This window comes from Myxocyprinus asiaticus, chromosome 32 (genome assembly GCF_019703515.2).
Source record: "Myxocyprinus asiaticus isolate MX2 ecotype Aquarium Trade chromosome 32, UBuf_Myxa_2, whole genome shotgun sequence".
NCBI lineage: Eukaryota > Metazoa > Chordata > Actinopteri > Cypriniformes > Catostomidae > Myxocyprinus > Myxocyprinus asiaticus.
The window spans coordinates 39476296-39495900 of NC_059375.1; the positions used below are offsets into that span (position 1 = coordinate 39476296).

Here is a 19605-nt window from a genome sequence, read left to right on the forward strand (position 1 = left end):
GTTTAGTTTGCTTGTGTGCTTGTTTACTAGCTTTCCTTGGTCTGAACAGTTAAAGCTTTGAGGAAACTATGATTTACAAATCATAAAAAAAAATAAAAAATAATAAAAAAAATCATTTAATTATAATTTATTTAATGCACTACAAAATCAAAAACTTTATATTGTATTATTATTATTATTATTATATATATATACATTTTTTTCAGAAGACATATTTAACTCCATGCCAGCTTCTATGGCCATTTTCATGGCAAAATCCAAGTTAAAATAAAAATAATATTAATAATAATAAACTTACAGTATTTAATATGTTTAAGATCTATTTTTAACAAAAACTCAAATATTTATTATGGACTGTGTTTATAAAAATAAAATAAATTTTTTTTTTTTAAATTTCAAGGGTACATTTTCAAGAGAAAAAAAAAAAATTCTGACATTTTTGGAAGTAAATACAAATGGTTCCACTCGCACAATTTGCCACAATGCAAGGGTGTTGCAATGCTCTGTATGCTGTTTTAAAAATGTTTGTAAGGGGTTTTGAGTGGGTATTTTGTGTGTTGCTATGCAGTTGCTAGGGTGTTCTGGGCTAGCTTACTGGTCAAGGTTCAAAGAACCCACTAGGGGCTGGGCGATATCTAAAAAAAAATATTTGATTTATAATAGCCTTAAAAAATACAGCAATATCCGATTATATCGTCAACCCCCCTGCCGAGGGTCGTTGTATATTTATTCTTTAAAAATTGTATTCATTATTGAAACACGAAAAATGTAAACAAAATATATTTCTAAATTCAAATGGCACTTTAAACTAAACAAAAGAAGAAAAAAAAGCAATTAAAATAACAGTGATAAAAAAATCTTATATAACCACCTCCACAAATCCAAACATTTACCGTCTCTGATGGCCCCATTTGCCATCACATAAGTATTCGTCTACGACAACAGGTGGGAAATTATCAATAGCCTAAAAATTAAGAACTAAATACAATTATAAATGTAAAGATAACAATAATTATAATAATATAAAAAAAAAAAAAAAAAACATTACCTATAGAAAGTTTAACATATTACAGTTTCATATTAGGTGGAAGCCTAATAAATTCACTTGTGTTACCAAAATAATGCTGCCAAAGGTGTGTTCTTATCGAATTTATGTTTGTATTGTGTTTCTTTAATACTATTAATGCTACCTAAAGACAATAAAATAGAACTCAATTTTAGGTTCAATGTGACCGTGGTCTTGTGTTATTTTATGATTTAATCACTTTCATCTTTGTTTCTTTAATACAAAGTTATATTCGAGCGAACCTGCAGAGTTGCGTTTCCAATGCATGTTAAGCGTGAACTGCTCCATGGAAATAAAGCGAACTAAACTTCGAGCACCTCCTGAGATGGTTCTAGGTCATTTGCAGCACTCATACACGACACTATTCTTGCAAAAGTTTTCAGATGACTGAAACAGAGAAGATAAATAACTCTTTAAATGAACATGTTCCACAAGACGCTCCCGCTGCACGCCTCTGAACAAACAACGCATCAGACATGGGCATTGATGGCTTTTCTTTTGTCTTAAAAATATAATAATGTGTGTTTCTTCAAGTGCGTGTCTTTGTGTTTAACAGCATTTCTTGTCATGTGTTAATCCGAGATGTCTTACAGGTCACCCACCACTATTGCGGGTAGATGAGCAAACTTACCCGCTCATAAAATACCTGCATTTGGATGAGGAACTTGCAAATAAGGAGCTGGATTCAGCCTTGTTGCATTTGGAGGCTGATGGGTGCAAATTTCACAACCTGGGCTACTGTTTAATATATCTGACGACTTCCCAGATCCATGGTTTTGCCATTTACCAATATTGTCTATCATCGTCTGTCAATGAGTGTTGAAATCAGCATCGGGAGATTTGAAAGACATCGTCGATATCCAATTACATCATCCTATCGCCCAGCCCTAGAACCCACCTCCAAGTGTAATTTTTTTCCAATAATTTGTCCGCCACGTGAAAGTCATAAGATTAATCGCAATTTGAGGTCTGTAGCACAAATAATGCAGGACAAATTATACACCAAATGTGTAATACTTTTGGTTAGGGGCTTGTTCAAATAGTAATAGTAATGCTTCTACAGGTAAACTTTTTTGAGCTAAAGTATGGCGTATTATCACACAGTTTAGAGATAATTTGCAATCATAATTATTCAGTTGTCCATTTTTTGCTATTACGCAATATTGGGCAACACAATAAAAGATGAAATTGCAGCATTGAATGAGGTGATTTCTGTATTTTAAAAAGAAGTTCTGTTCATACAAGATGACTACAAGCAAAAATGAGCAGAGAGTGAGATGAAAACAAGAGGATAAATGTGAGAGAGAGAGATAGTAGATGGGAGGAGACAAAGAGAACAAGACGCAAGAGAAACAGCACACAAGAGGAGGAGTGAGTGAGAGAGGGAAACAAGATCAGGAGTGAAAGAGAGAGACATAGAGATAGAGAGAGATGTGTAAGGTGATGTGTAGGGTTTGTGTAGCCCCTGCAGTAAAACACCCATTTTCATCTTGTGCGGCTCATGAGGGACTTCATTATAAAACAGCTCCAGGCGGCTCACTTGCGCTTATGCATTTGCTGGTATATTAGCTCGACTCTATCAGAGCGGGCAAAAAGGCGGGCAGCTGCTTTCTCTGGCTCCGGGCAAACTCCACCAGACACGTTGCATTGATTTTGCAGAGTTCTTTCTCCCTCTACGCCTGCACCTACAGGGGCTGGAGAGCACTCGCTCTGCCCGACTCCGCTCCAGGAAAGGGCCGATGTTCGAGCCTGGTACCCCTTTTGAAGGACGGCCCACTCAGAGCAAGAGAGACCAGGAGACCCTAATTGATATACGAAACCTTAACCTTCTAATTTGCGATATACAGTTGCTTTAGAGTTAGTGTTAGCCAAACACTTGATCATTTGGCCCTATGTTTTTTAAGTGGAACTAAAGACTACAAGCGTGTGCAAGTTTTTTTTTTTTTTTTTTACCCAAAGCGAGCCATCAACATACATGACTCGCTCTCGATGCGTTATTTCCCGATTTGGATATGAGCCAAGTGAATGAGAACATCAATAAGTTCCAACATTTTAATATCTCCGAGCCGGACCGACCCGATGACACCTGGTACAGCTTCAAATAACATCAATGCCGCTGAGCAACAGGTTTCGGGCTCGGAGACGAAACGGCGTAAACTCAGAGGATCTTCTATTAATAAAGCAGAGCTAGAGGAGCTGGCAGCCGTTGAAAGCCGAACATCACGTTCGAGATTAAAGTTCAATATCGTTTTTATTTTGATCTCAGGATGGCAAACGGCATCATTCCCTAGACCACATCTTCTGTTCTGTAGACCTCTTTCTTTACACAGCCAAAACGTCAAACGCTTAACTATGCCTCACTCCATGACGAAACATGCACTTTGAACTATCAAAAGTATTTCGTTTTGAATGGATGAAATTAATGCGAGGATATTTTGGCACGCTGAATCAAACATCTTTGACATGAGGTGGAAGTGTAAGTAGTAACAAGGAAATAGCCCAGAGAAAGTCAGCCAATCAAAGATCAAAATGGCAACCTAAAATCCAGCATAGTTTCCATTAAATTCGACCCAAATCATTATCAAAGGACAAACATTATTTACTCTAGCCATCAATGGATGATCTATTGTGAGATCTTGTGTATTTTTCATATAGCCTACACAATGTATTTTCAGTTACGTCATTTTGTGGTTTGACAGCTTGAATGAAAGACCTATTTAATGCTACATACAGAGAAATTGCATAATAAATGTCGCCATTTCTAATTGTTCAGTTTGCAAAGTTTCACTAACCAGCAAACTCATCAAACTTCGTAATTTTGGACTGCCATCTCCTGCGCCATTTCAGCTCGTCCTGTGTGTTTGTGTGTGTGTGTGTCTCCCAATGCTATTACGCCAGACTGTTAAACAAGGGCCAACTGAGTGAATTGGAAAGCATGCAAATTGGGATTCTGATTTAAATGTCGGCTAATTTTAAAATGCCGCTGCCTCAAAAATATATAGATAAAATAATATGCTTATCAATAATCAATATTTTATGACATCCCTAATTGTAAATGTTTTAAGTTTTATAATATAGGGTGAAGAAGGTGGGGCAGTTAAGCTTGATCCCAATTGTATCCATATCTATTTCCTTAAATGGTTAAAAATCATTGCTAAACTAATCTTTAAGAAGTGAACAATTAACTTTTTGAGGTTTAAATTGATGATTTTACATCATGATGTGTGGCAGAGCGCATTTCATGACCATCGTTCGAAAAAGCAATGGTAAAGAAAATTACAGAAATTTGAGGTTACTCTTTTCAAGGTTATAAAAAGTAAAAGTTTACTTAATGTTTTTAAATGTTACATATGATGACTTATGATGTGAAAGCATATAAGAAAATGTAAAAAATAAAAGTCAAATTTGTAGATATTTTCTATAGAATTCTGCCTGAAAACAAATCTGGGAACTGGTCAAAAGAGGGTCTTCAAAAGTTATTTTTCCCAGTATTGAGTATTTCTTAATATTTGCTTTTGACTAAGGTAGGAGACATACAACGTTTTCAATAAAGGTATAATGTCAGGTTATGTGGCATTTGAATCATAATCAAAAGTGCCAAGAAAAGTAAAGTTTCCAAAAGTATCCCACATTGCCCATTTTCACCCTATTACAGTGGGGGAAATAAGTATTGAACGCGGCAACATTTATTTCAGTAAATATATTTTTAATGAGGCTATTCACATGAAATTTTCACCAGACATCAGTATTAACTCAAGAAATCCGCAAATGTAAAGAATTCACAACATTAAAGTCCATAAATAAAGTTATGTGTAATAAAGTGGAATGACACAGGAAAAAAGTATTGAAGACGCTAAGAAAAAGCAGTTCTCCAAGGCAAGGTAAGGCAAGGAACCAGCTGAAATCCGTAAGTAGTTAGAAAGTAATTATACCTCCTATCTGTGCAAATTAATATCAGCTGGGTTAGTAAATTGATGGTCTATAAAAAGGCTTTTCGTTACCAAGGTGTCACACAAGAAACATCTCATGATGGGTAAAAGCAAAGAGCTCTCCCAAGACCTTCGCAACCTTATTGTTGCGAAACATATTTATGGAATCGGATACAGACGTATTTCAAAACTTCTGAATCTTCCAGTAAGCACCATTGGGGCCTTTATCCGCAAGTGGAAGCAACATCACTCCGTCATCAACCAGCCACGCACAGGAGTTCCTCACAAGATTTCTGACCAAGGAGTCAGAAGAATAGTCAGAAGAGTAGCCCAAGAGCCAAGGACCACTCGGAAAGAGCTCCAGAAACACTTGGAGGCAGCAGGTACCATCGTCACAGAGAATACAATAGGCAATGCACTCCACCGCCATGGCCTCTATGCACGCTCACCCCGCAAGACTCCATTACATGTCGATGCTCGTGTAGTCTGTGTAGTCTGGTCAGACGTTAGCAAAATTGAACTTTTTGGCTGTCATACTACACACCATGTTTGGATAAGAAATAGCACTACACATCACCCTAAAAACACTATACCAACAGTGAAGTTTGGAGGTGTAAGCATCATGGTGTGGGGCTGTTTTTCATCGCATAGTACTGGCAGACTTCATATAATTGAAGGAACGATGAATGGAGCCCTTTACCAGGAGATTCTTGAGAAGAATCTGCTGCCATCCACCAGGATGATGAAGATGAGATGTGGGTGGACCTTCCAGCAGGACAACGATCCAAAGCATACAGCAAAGAAAACTCTCAATTGGTCTCAGAGGCAAAAAATCAAGGTCTTAGAATGGCCCAGTCAATCACCTCAAATCAAATCAAATCACTTTTATTGTCACACAACCATATACACAAGTGCAATAGCGTGTGAAATTACTGGGTGCAGTTCTGAGCAACATAGCAGTCGTGACAGTGATGAGACATATACCAATTTACAATTAACTACAGATTTACACAACACAATTTAAAATCTAATATACACAATTACACACAACACAATATACAAATAATAACATACAATGTACATTATACAATATCAACAATATAGAATACACGTTATACAATAAAAAATGGTATATATATATATATATATATATATATATATATATATATATATATATATATATATATATATATAGTATATATAAAATGTACAGTAGGTTGTATTGTACTGTATTGACATTCAGGCTGTCGGTTGATAGTCAGTTGCCAGTGTGTTGTTAAGAGAGATATAATTATGACAGTCCAGTGTGAGATAATAAGATTAATAAAGTGCAGTGCTGATGTATATTGATTGTGAGAGATCAAGAGTTCAAAAGTCTGATTGCTTGGGGGAAGAAGCTGTCATGAAGTCGGCTGGTGCGGGTCTGGATGCTGCGGTACCGTCTGCCTGATGGTAGCAGTGAAATCAGCCCATGGCTTGGGTGGCTGGAGTCTCTGATTATCCTCCGAGCTTTTTTCACACACCGCCTGGTATAAATGTCCTGGATGGAGGGAAGCTCACCTCCGATGATGTGTCTGGCAGTTCGCACCACCCTTTGCAGGACTTTGCGGTTGTGGGCGGTGCTATTGCCGTACCAGGCGGAGATGCAGCCAGTCAGGATGCTCTCTACAGTGCTGGTATAGACCCGTGTGAGGATGTGGCTGTTCATTCCAAACTTCCTCAGCCGTCTCAGGAAGAAGAGGCGCTGATGATTCTTCTTCACAATGGCCTCAGTGTGGACAGACCATGTGAGTTCCTCAGTGATGTGGACACCAAGGAACTTGAAGCTGCTGACTCTCTCCACTGGTGCTCCATTGATGGTGATGGGGCGGTGTTCTCTTTCTCTTCTCATGAAGTCCACCACAAGCTCCTTTGTCTTACTGACATTGAGGGAGAGGTTGTGCTCCTGACACCAGCATGTCAGATTGTGCACCTCCTCTCTGTAGGCTGTTTCATCATTGTCAGTGATCATACCACCGTCGTATCATCAGCAAACTTAATGATGGCATTGGAGCTGTGTGTTGCCACACAGTCGTGTGTATACAGGGAGTACAGGAGTGGGCTGAGAACACAGCCCTGTGGGGCTCCAGTGTTGAGGGTCAGTGATGAGATGTTACTGCCCATTCTAACCACCTGGCGTCTGCTTGACAGGAAGTCCAGGATCCAGCTGCACAGTGAGCTGTTTAAACCCAGAGCCCGGAGTTTCTCATCAAGCTTGGAGGGCACTATGGTGTTGAATGCTGAGCTGTAGTCTACAAACAGCATTCTCACATAAGTGTTCCTTTTTTCCAGGTGGGAGAGAGCAGTGTGTATTGTAGATGCATCATGGCATCATCAGTGGAGCAGTTGTTGCGGTAAGCAAACTGCAGTGGGTCCAGTGATGGAGTCAGCGCAGAGCAGATGTAATCTCTGATTAGTCTCTCAAAGCATTTGCTGATGATGGGGGTCAGAGCAACAGGACACCAGTCATTTAAGCAAGTGATTTTGGATTGCTTTGGTACAGGCACAATGGTGGATGTTTTAACCTGATTTGAATCCAATTGAACATTTGTGGAAAGAGCTAAAGATCAAGGTTCACAAGAGGGTCCCCCGGAATCTTCAAGATTTAAAGACAATGTTTAGAAGAATGGGCCAAAATCACACCTGAACACTGTGGCCGTTTTAATTTCTTCATACAGGAAGCGTCTTGAAGCTGTCATTACAAACAAGGGCTTCTCCACTTAGTATTAAATAAATTTCAGTTAGCGTGTTCAATACTTTTTTTCCTGTGTCATTCCTCTTTATCACACAACTTAATTTATGGACTTTAATGTTTGGATTTCTTTATGTGTGTGGATTTCTTGAATTAATACCAAAGTCTGGTGAAAATTTCATGTGAATAGCCTCATTAAAAATATATTTACTGAAAAAAATGTTGACGCGTTCAATACTTATTTCCCCCACTGTATGTATGAAAAACTAAAATTTATTCAAGTTCATGTTTATTTTATTTTAGTTCGTTTCGGAGTTACGAAAAAAGTATTTTAGTTTAGTTTCAGTTGTTTCCAATCATTTTAGTTTCTTATTTTTATTTCAATTAAATTTCCGCTTTAGTTTTATTCAACAATAACTACACTGGCCGAAAGACGTTTTTTAGTTATTTTTAACTTGACACAGCATTTAAAAAAAAAAAATGCAGAGCTTCTGCTCAAGATGCTGAAAAATCAGCAAGACAGTGCAATGGTCAAAGACATCCGTCTAGCACAGGTTTACTAGAAAAACAGCACAGACAGATGCGTGACAAAAATGCGTGTTCAGAGTGAATGGCCCCTTTATTTAGAGTGACAGTAATGAATGACAGCAAATGGGATCAGGGATCAGACATAAAACTCTAAATAACCCTCTACTTTCTTTGCATCTTTTTAACATTTAATTAGGCTAACTTTGTCATTTTGTGTTCCACAAAGTGTTCCAAGAAAATAATTCATACAGGTTTGTAACAACAGTAGGGTGAGTAAAATGTTTTTTGGGTGGACGATACCTTTAATCTAACCTCTACCTTGGTGTGTGTGTCTGATGTGTGCGTGTTAATTTATGCAAGCTAGAGTAAACGTATGTGTTTACCGCAGCGAGGCTCCTGGGGCGACCCCTTCATGAAGAGCATACAGGGTGCAGCGTTGATCAGCTTTTTCAGTCTCTCGTTAAGATCCTCTTTTGGGACGTCCCCTGTCCCGGCACCACCGCCCCCACCGGACCCCAACCATTGCACCTTATTGGTCAGCTCAGGGGCATGTGCACCATCCAACCTGTCAATCTTCTTACCGCCCTAAGGGTTGTCGGCAAACAAATAAATAAATAAAAAACACTCAACAGTGAGTAGTGATACAAAAAAAAAACTGCATTAATTTTTTAGGATGCTTGCCGGTTTGTTTAGATTGTTTGCAGGGAGCGAGAGAGAGAGAAAGCGGGCCGCGGGCTCTCTTGACACGTTACACCAAGAGAGGGAGAGTCTTGCCAAGCCGTGTGTTTCTTTAACCTCTGATTATTTCTCAGTTTCGTGATTCTAACACGAGGAGATTTTGAAGCTCAGATTACTTGATCGTTAAACTCGACCTTCCCTACAGGCTGTTTTTTGCTAACCTCTATTCTCCTCTGATAATAAACAGCTACACAAAACACTATCAAAGCATGTCTAACATGAATACAAGCTGTGGAAAAATCTAAAGAAAAATCTAGATTTAACGTCCTGCAAATCAATATCCTAGGTTTATGGAACACAGGAAACACAGTGCCATTCCAGAATTAAAGTTAACACAAAATCAAAATTGGCCATACATTTTCTTTCCAACTGTTCCTGGTCTTATAGGGCAAAACATTGAGCCATCTTGGTTCCGCAAGTATTTTTCACATTCATTTTTGCCACATGGGATTTCATAAAATCCTTCATAAAAGAGTTGTAAGCCATGATCCAAATCAACCAGCTCCAAGGTGAATCACGATATTACAAACTTTGATTTGAAACAAAAAAAAAAGAGCTTTAAAATCAAAAAACAAAAGGTACAAGACTGTGTACCTAAAGTGTTTATTGAGAAAATGAACTACAATCCCATGAAGCATTGCGAATGACACTCAAATTTACAATGACGGAAAAGTATAATACTACTGATTTAAAGTTGTTGATTGTAAGTATAGAAACAATTTATTTAATTTTATTGCAAAATATTAAAATATATACAAATATATAACTAGTTTAAGAGTGTAGGGAGACCACCCGATTGTGTCATGAGCTCGTTTGGCTTTGTTTGTCACCACTCTCTGATAGGTGGATCGTTTCTCTTCAGGATCATGGGTAGTGTAGTTCTTCACCAGAAATTCCACTACTAAACATGGTTTTAAATAAATGGTTGAAATAACAGAATCATGGATTTAACAGAAGCATATGCCATTGATTAACACGGCAGGTCTGTCTTTAAAGGTTTATGAGTAAGTGTTAAAAATCCACTTGCCTATGGAGAAAATTCGATTAAATAGGATTTTTACTTCCGGAACCAGACTGTTGCACTCCATTGATCATGATTCATCAGTGCACATTGTTGTAAAGTAAACAAGAGGAAAAAAATAACTCATATTAACCAATAATGTTATAGCCTAACAAGTAACGATCCAATCAAATCACAAAAATCACGTCTCGCCCTACATTATTTCCCACACATTATCCAATCTTTCAATTTCAATGTCATGACCACATGAAGACAACAAACCCAGTAACTTTCACATTATATGCATTAGCCGCCTTTTCACGGTCTCCGATACTTCACATACGACTGCCGTTGTCTCGTGCTGAACTGTAATTTTGCTCGCAATTCATTTTATTCGCCAAGGGAGAAGCTACCATAGGTTTACTTCAGAATGACATTACTGTGTGTGATTTTGTTGTGCAGATGGATGAATTCAATAAATCCATGATAAATATTCACTCAGTATTTATTATTAATAGTATTATTCATTATTAATACTGTTTTATAGTTATAATTATGATAATAAACAGCAACCATAATATAGAAAATAGGAAGCAAACTTCATAGATTTTATTATTAATACGTAGGTTTTGCGTGTGCAGAAAAAAATTACATATGTACACATTTCATCGCACATTTAGGGCAATTACACAAGCTTTTTGTGATATATTTGCAACAATATTTTGCAAAACAATATTTATTTTACTTCTACATTCATAACTGTCTGTCTAAGTCAAATCGATTGAAATTGCTCACTTTGTGTTGATAGTTTTGAATGAACGCATCACATCCGATCGGGTGGTCACATACGGTATAAATCGCACAAGTTGACATATTTTAAAGCAGCTGAAACTCAAATAGGATCCGAAAATGTGGCATCCGGAGATGGTCGGAACCCCACGCAGTCCCCGTGCGAATCTCCATTGGAAATGAATGACTTCCGGTCTATCGTCTGTCATTTGTCAGATGTAGTGAAAAGGCGGCTTAATAGATACCAGAAAGGGACATGGCACAACCCTCCAGAATGTTGGCCCTCTTTACTAACATTGTAAGAATGTTACTAGGAAAAATAATTTTCCCTGTAACAAACTGCGGTACAGTCTAAATTATTTCCTGTGGTAATCGACATAATGACACAAATGTTGTCAAAAGAAAATAACAAATTAAAAATTGGTTGTTTTCTCAAATTTGCTTGGACTTTTCCCAACTTTATCTGAACTACCCTCCTACTCTGTCAAAAGTGAAAATTGTGCCTTTATAAAAATCATAATTTAAGGCAAATCTGAGCACATCTTGAAGTCAAACAGCACTCCTGACATGGGGTGAAGTTTTACCTTGAAGAAGAGGAAGGTGGGAACTGAAGCGATCTCATATTTCTCAGAAACCTCAGGGACTGCCTCTGCCTCCAGCTAAAGAGAGACGGAGAGAACTACTGTACTAATGATTCTTTATAATTCACATTAATAAAACATCACACAAACATCAACATGTCAAACATACACACTGACAGTTTATTTGGCTGTAAAAAACATTTTAAAACACACAAACACAAAAAAGTTTTACATGGAATATAAAGTGTTGAATGAAAAGTAGCCTCAGACAGCACACACGCACCATCCACAGTCCGTCTTCTGACCTTCTGATGCCGTTGAAAATAATACAGGATGCACAATGTGGTCTGTTTAAATGGGTTCATTAAAGACAATACTTAAGAAAACATATGATCAGGCCATTTTGTCAAAGAAACAGACCTGTTTCACATCACCCTGCAGGCTTCTGTTTTATTCAGTCTCCGACCGAGACCTCAGGGCAAAGAGACAGAAACAAAAGGCATAAAACAGCACTGACTCTAAATTTCCTGTCACATCCAGCCACTAGATATTAAAATCCATAAATCTGTGCAGGGTGATGTTTATAATTACATTGGCTCTTTTGTGCTTTTGGTCAGGGCAAAGGTCAGGACACTGGACTGAAATAATGAACATTAGAAGAACAGGTGACATTATCCAGGTTTTAGGCTCATGCCGTGGTGAATTTAGTCTTGCATAGCCAAGACTAAAGCATAAAGTTTGGTCCACATTATAGCTTATTCTGGCCAAAAACTGCCCACTTACACATAAAAAAAATAAAAAAATAAAATAAAAAATAAAGCATGCAAAGTGACCAACAAAAGTTAGTCTTTTTAGGTGCTGGTTTATGTGAAATAGCTAGATTAGATACCACAATAAACCAGAGTAGAAAAAATTATAATGGAATGAAGTCCTGGGCAGAAACGTCTCTCAAAACATTATTTTCCCCCTCAAAATAATTAACTTCATAAAAGGCTAGTCCATAAAAGGACAGAACTTGGGCCTGAAGAACTCTAATGCTCTGTTGACTGTTGGATTAAAGGCAGTATTAACCCATGACAGAAGGTAAAACTGCTCTCTGTTGGTTTAAAGCCATGAGGAAGGTAAAGTCATTCACAGCCCGAGGTGTTTTAATGCACTCTACTGGGACCCAGGGCAGAGAGGAGAGAGCAGAAAAATGTGTTACTGGAACTACAGAACCCATTCAGCCCAGGGTTATTCAATGAAAGCTTCAATAGATACGATCTCAAGTTGGCTGATAAGAAATAACAAACCCTAAATAGTCCAAATAAAAAGTCTCTTATCCAAGACTGTTGCCTTGTCCAGTACAGAATAGTAATAATAATAATAATAATATTATATATTCATACAGCAATCAGCCACAACATTAAAACATCCTGCCTAATATTGTATCGCTCCCCCTCGTGCCGCCAAAACAGCGTGCCCACATCACAGAATAGCATTCTGAGATGATATTCTTCTCACCACAATTGTACAGAGTGGTTATAGGAGTTACCATAGACTTTGTCAGTTCGAACCAGTCTGGCCATTCTCTGTTGACCTCTCTCATCAACAAGGCATTTCTGTCTGCAAAACTGCCGCTCACTGGATGTTTTTCTTTTTTGGCGACATTCAGAATAGATTGTAGAGACTGTTGTGTGTGAAAATCCCAGGAGATCAGCAGTTACAGAAATACTCAAACCAGCCCATCTGGCACCAACAATCATGCCACGGTCCAAATCACTGAGATCACACTTTTTCCCCATTCTGATTGTTGATGTGAACATTATCTGAAGCTCCTGACCCGCATCTGCCTGATTTTACGCACTGCAGTAAATTAGATAATCGCATGGATGACGCATGGATGACTGTTGGTGCCAGACGGGCTGGTTTGAGTATTTCTGTAACTGCTGATCTCCTGGGATTTTCAAACACAACAGTCTCTAGAATTTACTCTGAATAGTGCCAAAAACAAAAAACATCCAGTGATGGATGGAAATACCTTGTTGATGAGAGAGGTCAACAGAGAATTGCCAGACTGGTTAATTATTCGCACAGTTTTGTGTGATTAATCGCGATTAATCATGGTGCATTAAAACAAACATTAAAGTTGATATCATAAATCAAAAACTTTATCATCATTATTTTAATATATACATGTATTTGTTTTGTGAATTGAGTTAATTAGACACATTTTTACAGGTATAAATATTTAAGGACAGTTTGGACTGCTGAGAGGATTATTGGTTGCCCCCTGCCCCCCACCCTTCAAGAACTGTACACTTCCAGAGTGAGGAAAAAAGGCTGGAAAAATCACTCTGGACCCCACTCACCCAGCCCACTACCTTTCTGAACAGTTGCCTTCTGGCCGACGCTTCAGAGCTCTGAGCACCAAAACCGTCAGGCACAGGAACAGTTTTTTTTCCCTCAGGCTATCCACCTCATGAGCAGTTAAAACTGCCCCTTTGAGCAATAATTATGTGCAATATACAGCTTAGTCTTTTTATATATAATCCAACACATCCTACCTCTTCTGCCATTACATTCCCTTGCATCTGTATATAACCAATTTGTATTTAGATTTGCACTACGTATGTGTATGTGTGTGTGTATGTATGTATGTATGTATATATAATCATATATGTGTATATGTATGTGTATATGTATGTGTGTGTATATATATATAAGTCTTGTTGCTGTTTTTGTATTGTACACTGGAAGCTCCTGTCACCAAGACAAATTCCTTGTATGTGTAAGCATACTTGGAAATAAAGCTCATTCTGATTCTGATTTTATACAAGTACTATATATGTATACATGCCATTAAATCAGTGGACATGCTGAAATTAAAAGTTTGGCAAAATCTCCTGCCACTTTCCAGTGGACTTTTTTAATAGTAGGATAAAATGGGCAGATTCAATTTATGTCTTTATTGTCTTTATGATGAGCTTTATTGGTTAGTTGGTTATTGATCTTATGCCATGCCAGCTTTCATGGCTATTTTCATGGCGAAAAACAAGAAAAAATATTTTAAAAAGGTAATTAAAAACCTATATATGGTTCTTAAAATGTATTTTTTGTAAGAACTGAAACTAATTCAGGCTTGACTTTGTTAAAAATCTCTTCAAAAGTATTTGCTAAGTAAAATAATTTCCTTAAAGAAATTACACCAGCACAATCCAATAAAATATGCTTCAAAGATAGTGGATTCTGGCATGCAGTGCATAATGGTGGATCTTCATCTGATACTAAAAACGTATGTGTGAGTCTGGAATGTCCTATTCGGCATTGGGTGTAAATTATCTGATTCTAGCTTTATTGGTAAGATAAACTGAAGTTTAATTTGCTGAAGTTTTAAATCTCAAAAGTATTATTTTCCAGCACATGCTGGGTCTCTCTCATGCAGTTAAATTCCCCAGCCCTAATTTATATATATATATATATATATATATATATATATATATACACCCACTGTATATACATGAAGATATATGAATGAATGTACGTTACATTTATATAGCGCTTTTCTGACACTACACACAAAGCGCTTTACACAGTGAACAGGGGACTCTCCTCAACCACCACCAGTGTGCAGCATCCACCTGGATGATACGACGGCAGCCATAGTGCGCCAGTACGCTCACCAAACACCAGCTATTGGTGGAGAGGAGAGAGGAGAGTTATAGAGCCAATTAATGGATGGGGATTATTAGGAGCCCATGATTGATGAGGGCCAATGAGGGGAATTTGGCCAGGACACCGGGGTTATACCCCTACTCTTTTTGAGAAGTGTCCTGGGATTTTTAATGACCACAGAGAGTCAGGACCTCAGTTTAACTTTTCATCCAAAGGACGGTGCATTTTTCACAGTATAGTGTCCCCGTGTTGCAGTTTTTCAGCAGACAGAAGTGACGTTTCAAATGCACACAAAGGGTCTGTTCCAAAACTTAGTTTAGCGCTCCCGACACAAAGTATGTTCCAACAGGTATCTAAATTATGCTGCCTCCTAAGATATGTTGTTTTGGCCAAATTCTAAGGTATCATCGTATTTATCCTTGCCCAGTTAGGCAATCCCAGAATGCACCGTGATGAGCTTGGTGGAAAAATAAATTCAAGATGGCGGACAAAGCAAGAACAATTTTAATTATAAATATACCAGTACCAGTATACTTATAATCCCATTCAACACTAAAAAGTATAGATAAAAACATTTTTAAAATGAAAGAAAACTGAATATTTGACCCAAAAGGTGTGTGCTATTCGAATTTATGCTCAGAGTATTGCGTCGTTCATCTTGCGTCACCTGTATTCAAATCAGTTGCGAGTCGAGTCTCCCGTGCGCTGTGCATGAAAAGCGCTATTTGAATGATGCGTGGAGTTGCCGCCTATGAAGAGTGTTTCAAATTGGTCTCTTATGAAGCTCCATTTCAGTTAGAATGCTGCGATAAGACACAGCAACCTATGTAGCCAGGAGACAGCGAGGCAGCTCACTAAATTTTGGAACAGACCATATGTATTGCATCTAGCCTTAGCATGTTAGCCAATCTTAGTCCAACACATATCTCAAATTTATATATATTCACAAAGCATGGGGTGATGATACGGCATTCAACTCATATTTGTAAGGTGCTATCTTCACAGAAGTTTCTATAGTTGCCATATTCATCTTTTATTTCAATTGTTTTGTAAAACCAGCATGCGGCCACATAACTCTGCCCCTTCTGCTACAAAGTGCAAATCGTGACCGCTGAGTACATGAAGTGTCCAACATTCCACACTCTGTTATTTCGGTTGAAGTAGTACATCATCCGGGTACTCATAGTACACTTTTTTCATTGCATTTGAAGTGTGAACACACTACTCACATTACTTACTAGGGTTGGGTGATAGGACAATGTAATCGGATATCGACGATGTCTTACAAAGATCCTGATTGCGAACAGACGATGATAGACAATATCGGGAAATGGCAAAACCATGGATCTGGGATGTCGCCAAATATATTAAACAGTGGCCAGGGTGTGAAACTAGCAGCCGCCAACCGCAAAATAGACAAGGCTGAATCCAGTTCGCAAGCTCCTCGTCCAAATGTATTTCATGCGTGGGTAATTTTGCTCATCTACCCACAACAGGCTGGCCCACAAATCTTCTACTGGATTAAGGTCAGGGCTTTGTGATGGCCACTCCAATACCTTGACTTTGTTGTCCTTAAGCCACTTTGCCACAACTTTGGAGGTATGCTTGGGGTCACTGTCCATTTGGAAGACCCATTTACGACTGAGCTTTAACTTCCTGGCTGATGTTTTGAGATGTTGCTTCAATATATCCGCATAATTTTCCTTCCTCGTGATGCCATCTATTTTGTGAAGTACATCAGTCCCTCCTGCAGCAAACCACCCCCACAACATGATGCTGCCACCCTCATGCTTTACGGTTGGGATGGTATTCTTCAGCTTGCAAGCCTCACCCTTTTTCCTCCAAACATAACAACGGTCATTATGGCCAAATTAGTTTAAATTTTGTTTTATCAGACCAGAAGATAAGTAAGAAAAAGTAAAGATGTTTGTCCCCATGTGCACCTGCAAACTGTAGTGTGGCTTTTTATGGCAGTTTTGGAGCAGTGGCTTCTTCCTTGCTGAGCAGCCTTTCAGGTAATGTCGATATAGGACTTGTTTTACTGTGGATATAGATACTTGTCTATATGTTTCCTCCAGCATCTTCACTAGGTCCTTTGCTGAAAATTTCCTTTGGAAATTGCTCCCAAGGATGAACCAGACTTGTGGAAGTCCACAATTTTTTTTCTGAGGTCTTGGCTGATTTCTTTTGATTTTCCCATGATGTCAAGTAAAGAGGCATTGAGTTTGAAGGTAGGCCTTAAAATACATCCACAGGTACACCTCCAACTGACTCCAATTAGCCTATCAGAAGCCAATTGGCTAATTGCCTAATGGCTTGACATCATTTTCTGGAATTTTCCAAGCTGCTTAAAGGCACAGTTAACTTAGTGTATGTAAACTTCTGACCCACTGGAATTGTGATATAGTCAATTAAAAGTGAAACAATTTGCTGTAAACAATTGTTGGAAAAATTACTCGGGTCATGCACAAAGTAGATGTCCTAAACCACTTGCCAAAACTATAGTTTGCTAATATGAAATCTGTGGAGTGGTTAAAAAAATTAGTTTTTATGACTTCAACCAAAGTGTAAGTAAACTTCTGACTTCAACTGTAAGAATTTTTGATCACTTCGTTACTTTATTGCTTTTCTCCTTTAGTTTAAAGTGTAATTTGAATTCAGAAATGTTGTTTATGTTTTTCATGTTTTTTTCAATTCATTTCAATAAATGAATTACATTTGTAAAGCAAAATCAATAAAGCAAAAAAAATTCACCAACCCTCGGCAGGGGGGTTGATGATGTAATTGAATATTGCGATATTTTTTAAGGCCATTATCGTTAAAATATTTTTTACATATCGCCCAGCCCTATTACTTACACTACAAAATGCCATAGAAAAGTGCAGAAGTATGTGATTTGGGACACAGCTCTGCACTTCTATTTTTTTTTTTTTTAAACTAATGTAGCATTATGAAATTGAGTTAGTCTTTTCTCGTGAGTTTTAACAATCAGTCTGATTGGCTGATTAAGTGAAACTGGGTTATACAACTTATGCTAATTTAAATTCCAGAAAAATCTCAAATAACTTACAATTTTAAAAGGAAAGAAAAGAAAAGAGAGAGAATAAAAACATGTTTTTTTTTGTTTTCTTTTTTTATGTACATGTGCATATCACATTAAAGGTTTACAATGCCGTGAGGGTCAATGGTCCACCTACTTTTAAAAACATGGTGTGTTTGTGCTCCTTGGCTAACTCGGCCATCACATCGTTCATCTGGGAGCACTGTGGAGCCCATGGTGCATGAAAATGGACAACTGTGAGGGACCTAACAAGAGAATACGGGTGAAGATGAGCTTTCAAGGTCAACTCTTAGATCTACAAGTAGGGAAGATAGTTTAACGGAAATACACATTTAAGCAAATCCATGCTAGTCTAAGTTGCATTAACAAACTGTAATGCAGAGAACATTAGATCAGCCTTTGACAATGTACTATTAGTAGTTTGTCAGAAAACAAAATCTTAACACAGAAAGAAGCCAATGACTAATCCAAAAAAAATTTAAATTAATAACGTCTAATTTGTAATTCACCTGAGAGTTTTATCCAAAGTGACTTAACCAATGGTGCTTTATTCAAAGTGCAATTATTACAGGAAAAACAGGATGTTAAATGCTTTGCACAAGAAGTTCATAGTTAACCCAATGTGGGATTTGAACCTGCAACCTGGGTACTCTAGGAACTTGGCAGTGCAATACTGCAGATATTGTTGACTTTTGTATGACAAATTGCTTATGTGTAAGTCGAATTATTATTTTATTTTATTTTTATTTCTAAGTCGAATACTAAAATGACTAAAAAGTGAATGCTAAATGACTAAATGTAAATTCGTACAGTTACCAGCCCAGATCTTAAACTCTAAGCTACACCACCTAAAAGAGTTATGCTAAATTACTTGATCAATTACTTCTCTATTCCTCTGCATTCATACAAGATGAACAGGATCAGCCAGTATTTCCTGATGAAACAAACTAAAAGTCTGGAGGCAAACTGGGCATGATTACAAGTGAATGGCATTGTAGCCTTGAGGTTGATGATGGGCGGAGTTCGAACAACAAGGGGTGATCCGTGAACCACTGCACTCTTTTTCAAGACACTTTTAACCTAACTTATGTAAAGAATTGTGCCTTTAATTTATAGTTCACCCAAAAATATTAATTCTCTCTTATAATTTACTCACCCTCATGCCATCCCAGATGTTGCTGAACACAAACGTTTTTAACTATAAATTATCCTCTCTACCCAGTAGTTGGCAGTATGCACAAATAATGTGAATAGCCAAAAGAAATAAAAAAAGAAAATACAACAAATACAAAAATAAAATAAAAATAGAATGTGAAAGTGGAGATGTATAGTAAAAAAGGACTTAAACATTGACCTGTTTCTCACCCACACCTACTATATTGCTTCTGAATATATGGATTTAACCACTGGAGTCGTATGGATTACTTTTATGCTGCCTTTATATGCTTTTTGGACCTTCAAAGTTCTGGCCACGATTCACTGAAATATTTTTCTAATGTTTTGTTTGTGTTCAGCAGAAGAAAGTCAT

General features: G+C 37.6%; 1 protein-coding gene across 1 annotated transcript in view; it reads right to left on the bottom strand.

Moving 5' to 3' along the window:
* The window catches only part of LOC127423645 (glutaredoxin 3-like), a 34247-nt gene that overhangs the window by 13933 nt on the left and 709 nt on the right, over nt 1-19605 (bottom strand). The window contains exons 2-4 of the mRNA XM_051668148.1: nt 18214-18322; nt 11366-11440; nt 8638-8839 (exon numbers count right to left, since the gene is read on the bottom strand). Of these exons, the coding sequence (XP_051524108.1) occupies nt 8638-8839; nt 11366-11440; nt 18214-18322 (386 nt within the window). The remainder of the gene's footprint in view (nt 1-8637; nt 8840-11365; nt 11441-18213; nt 18323-19605) is intronic.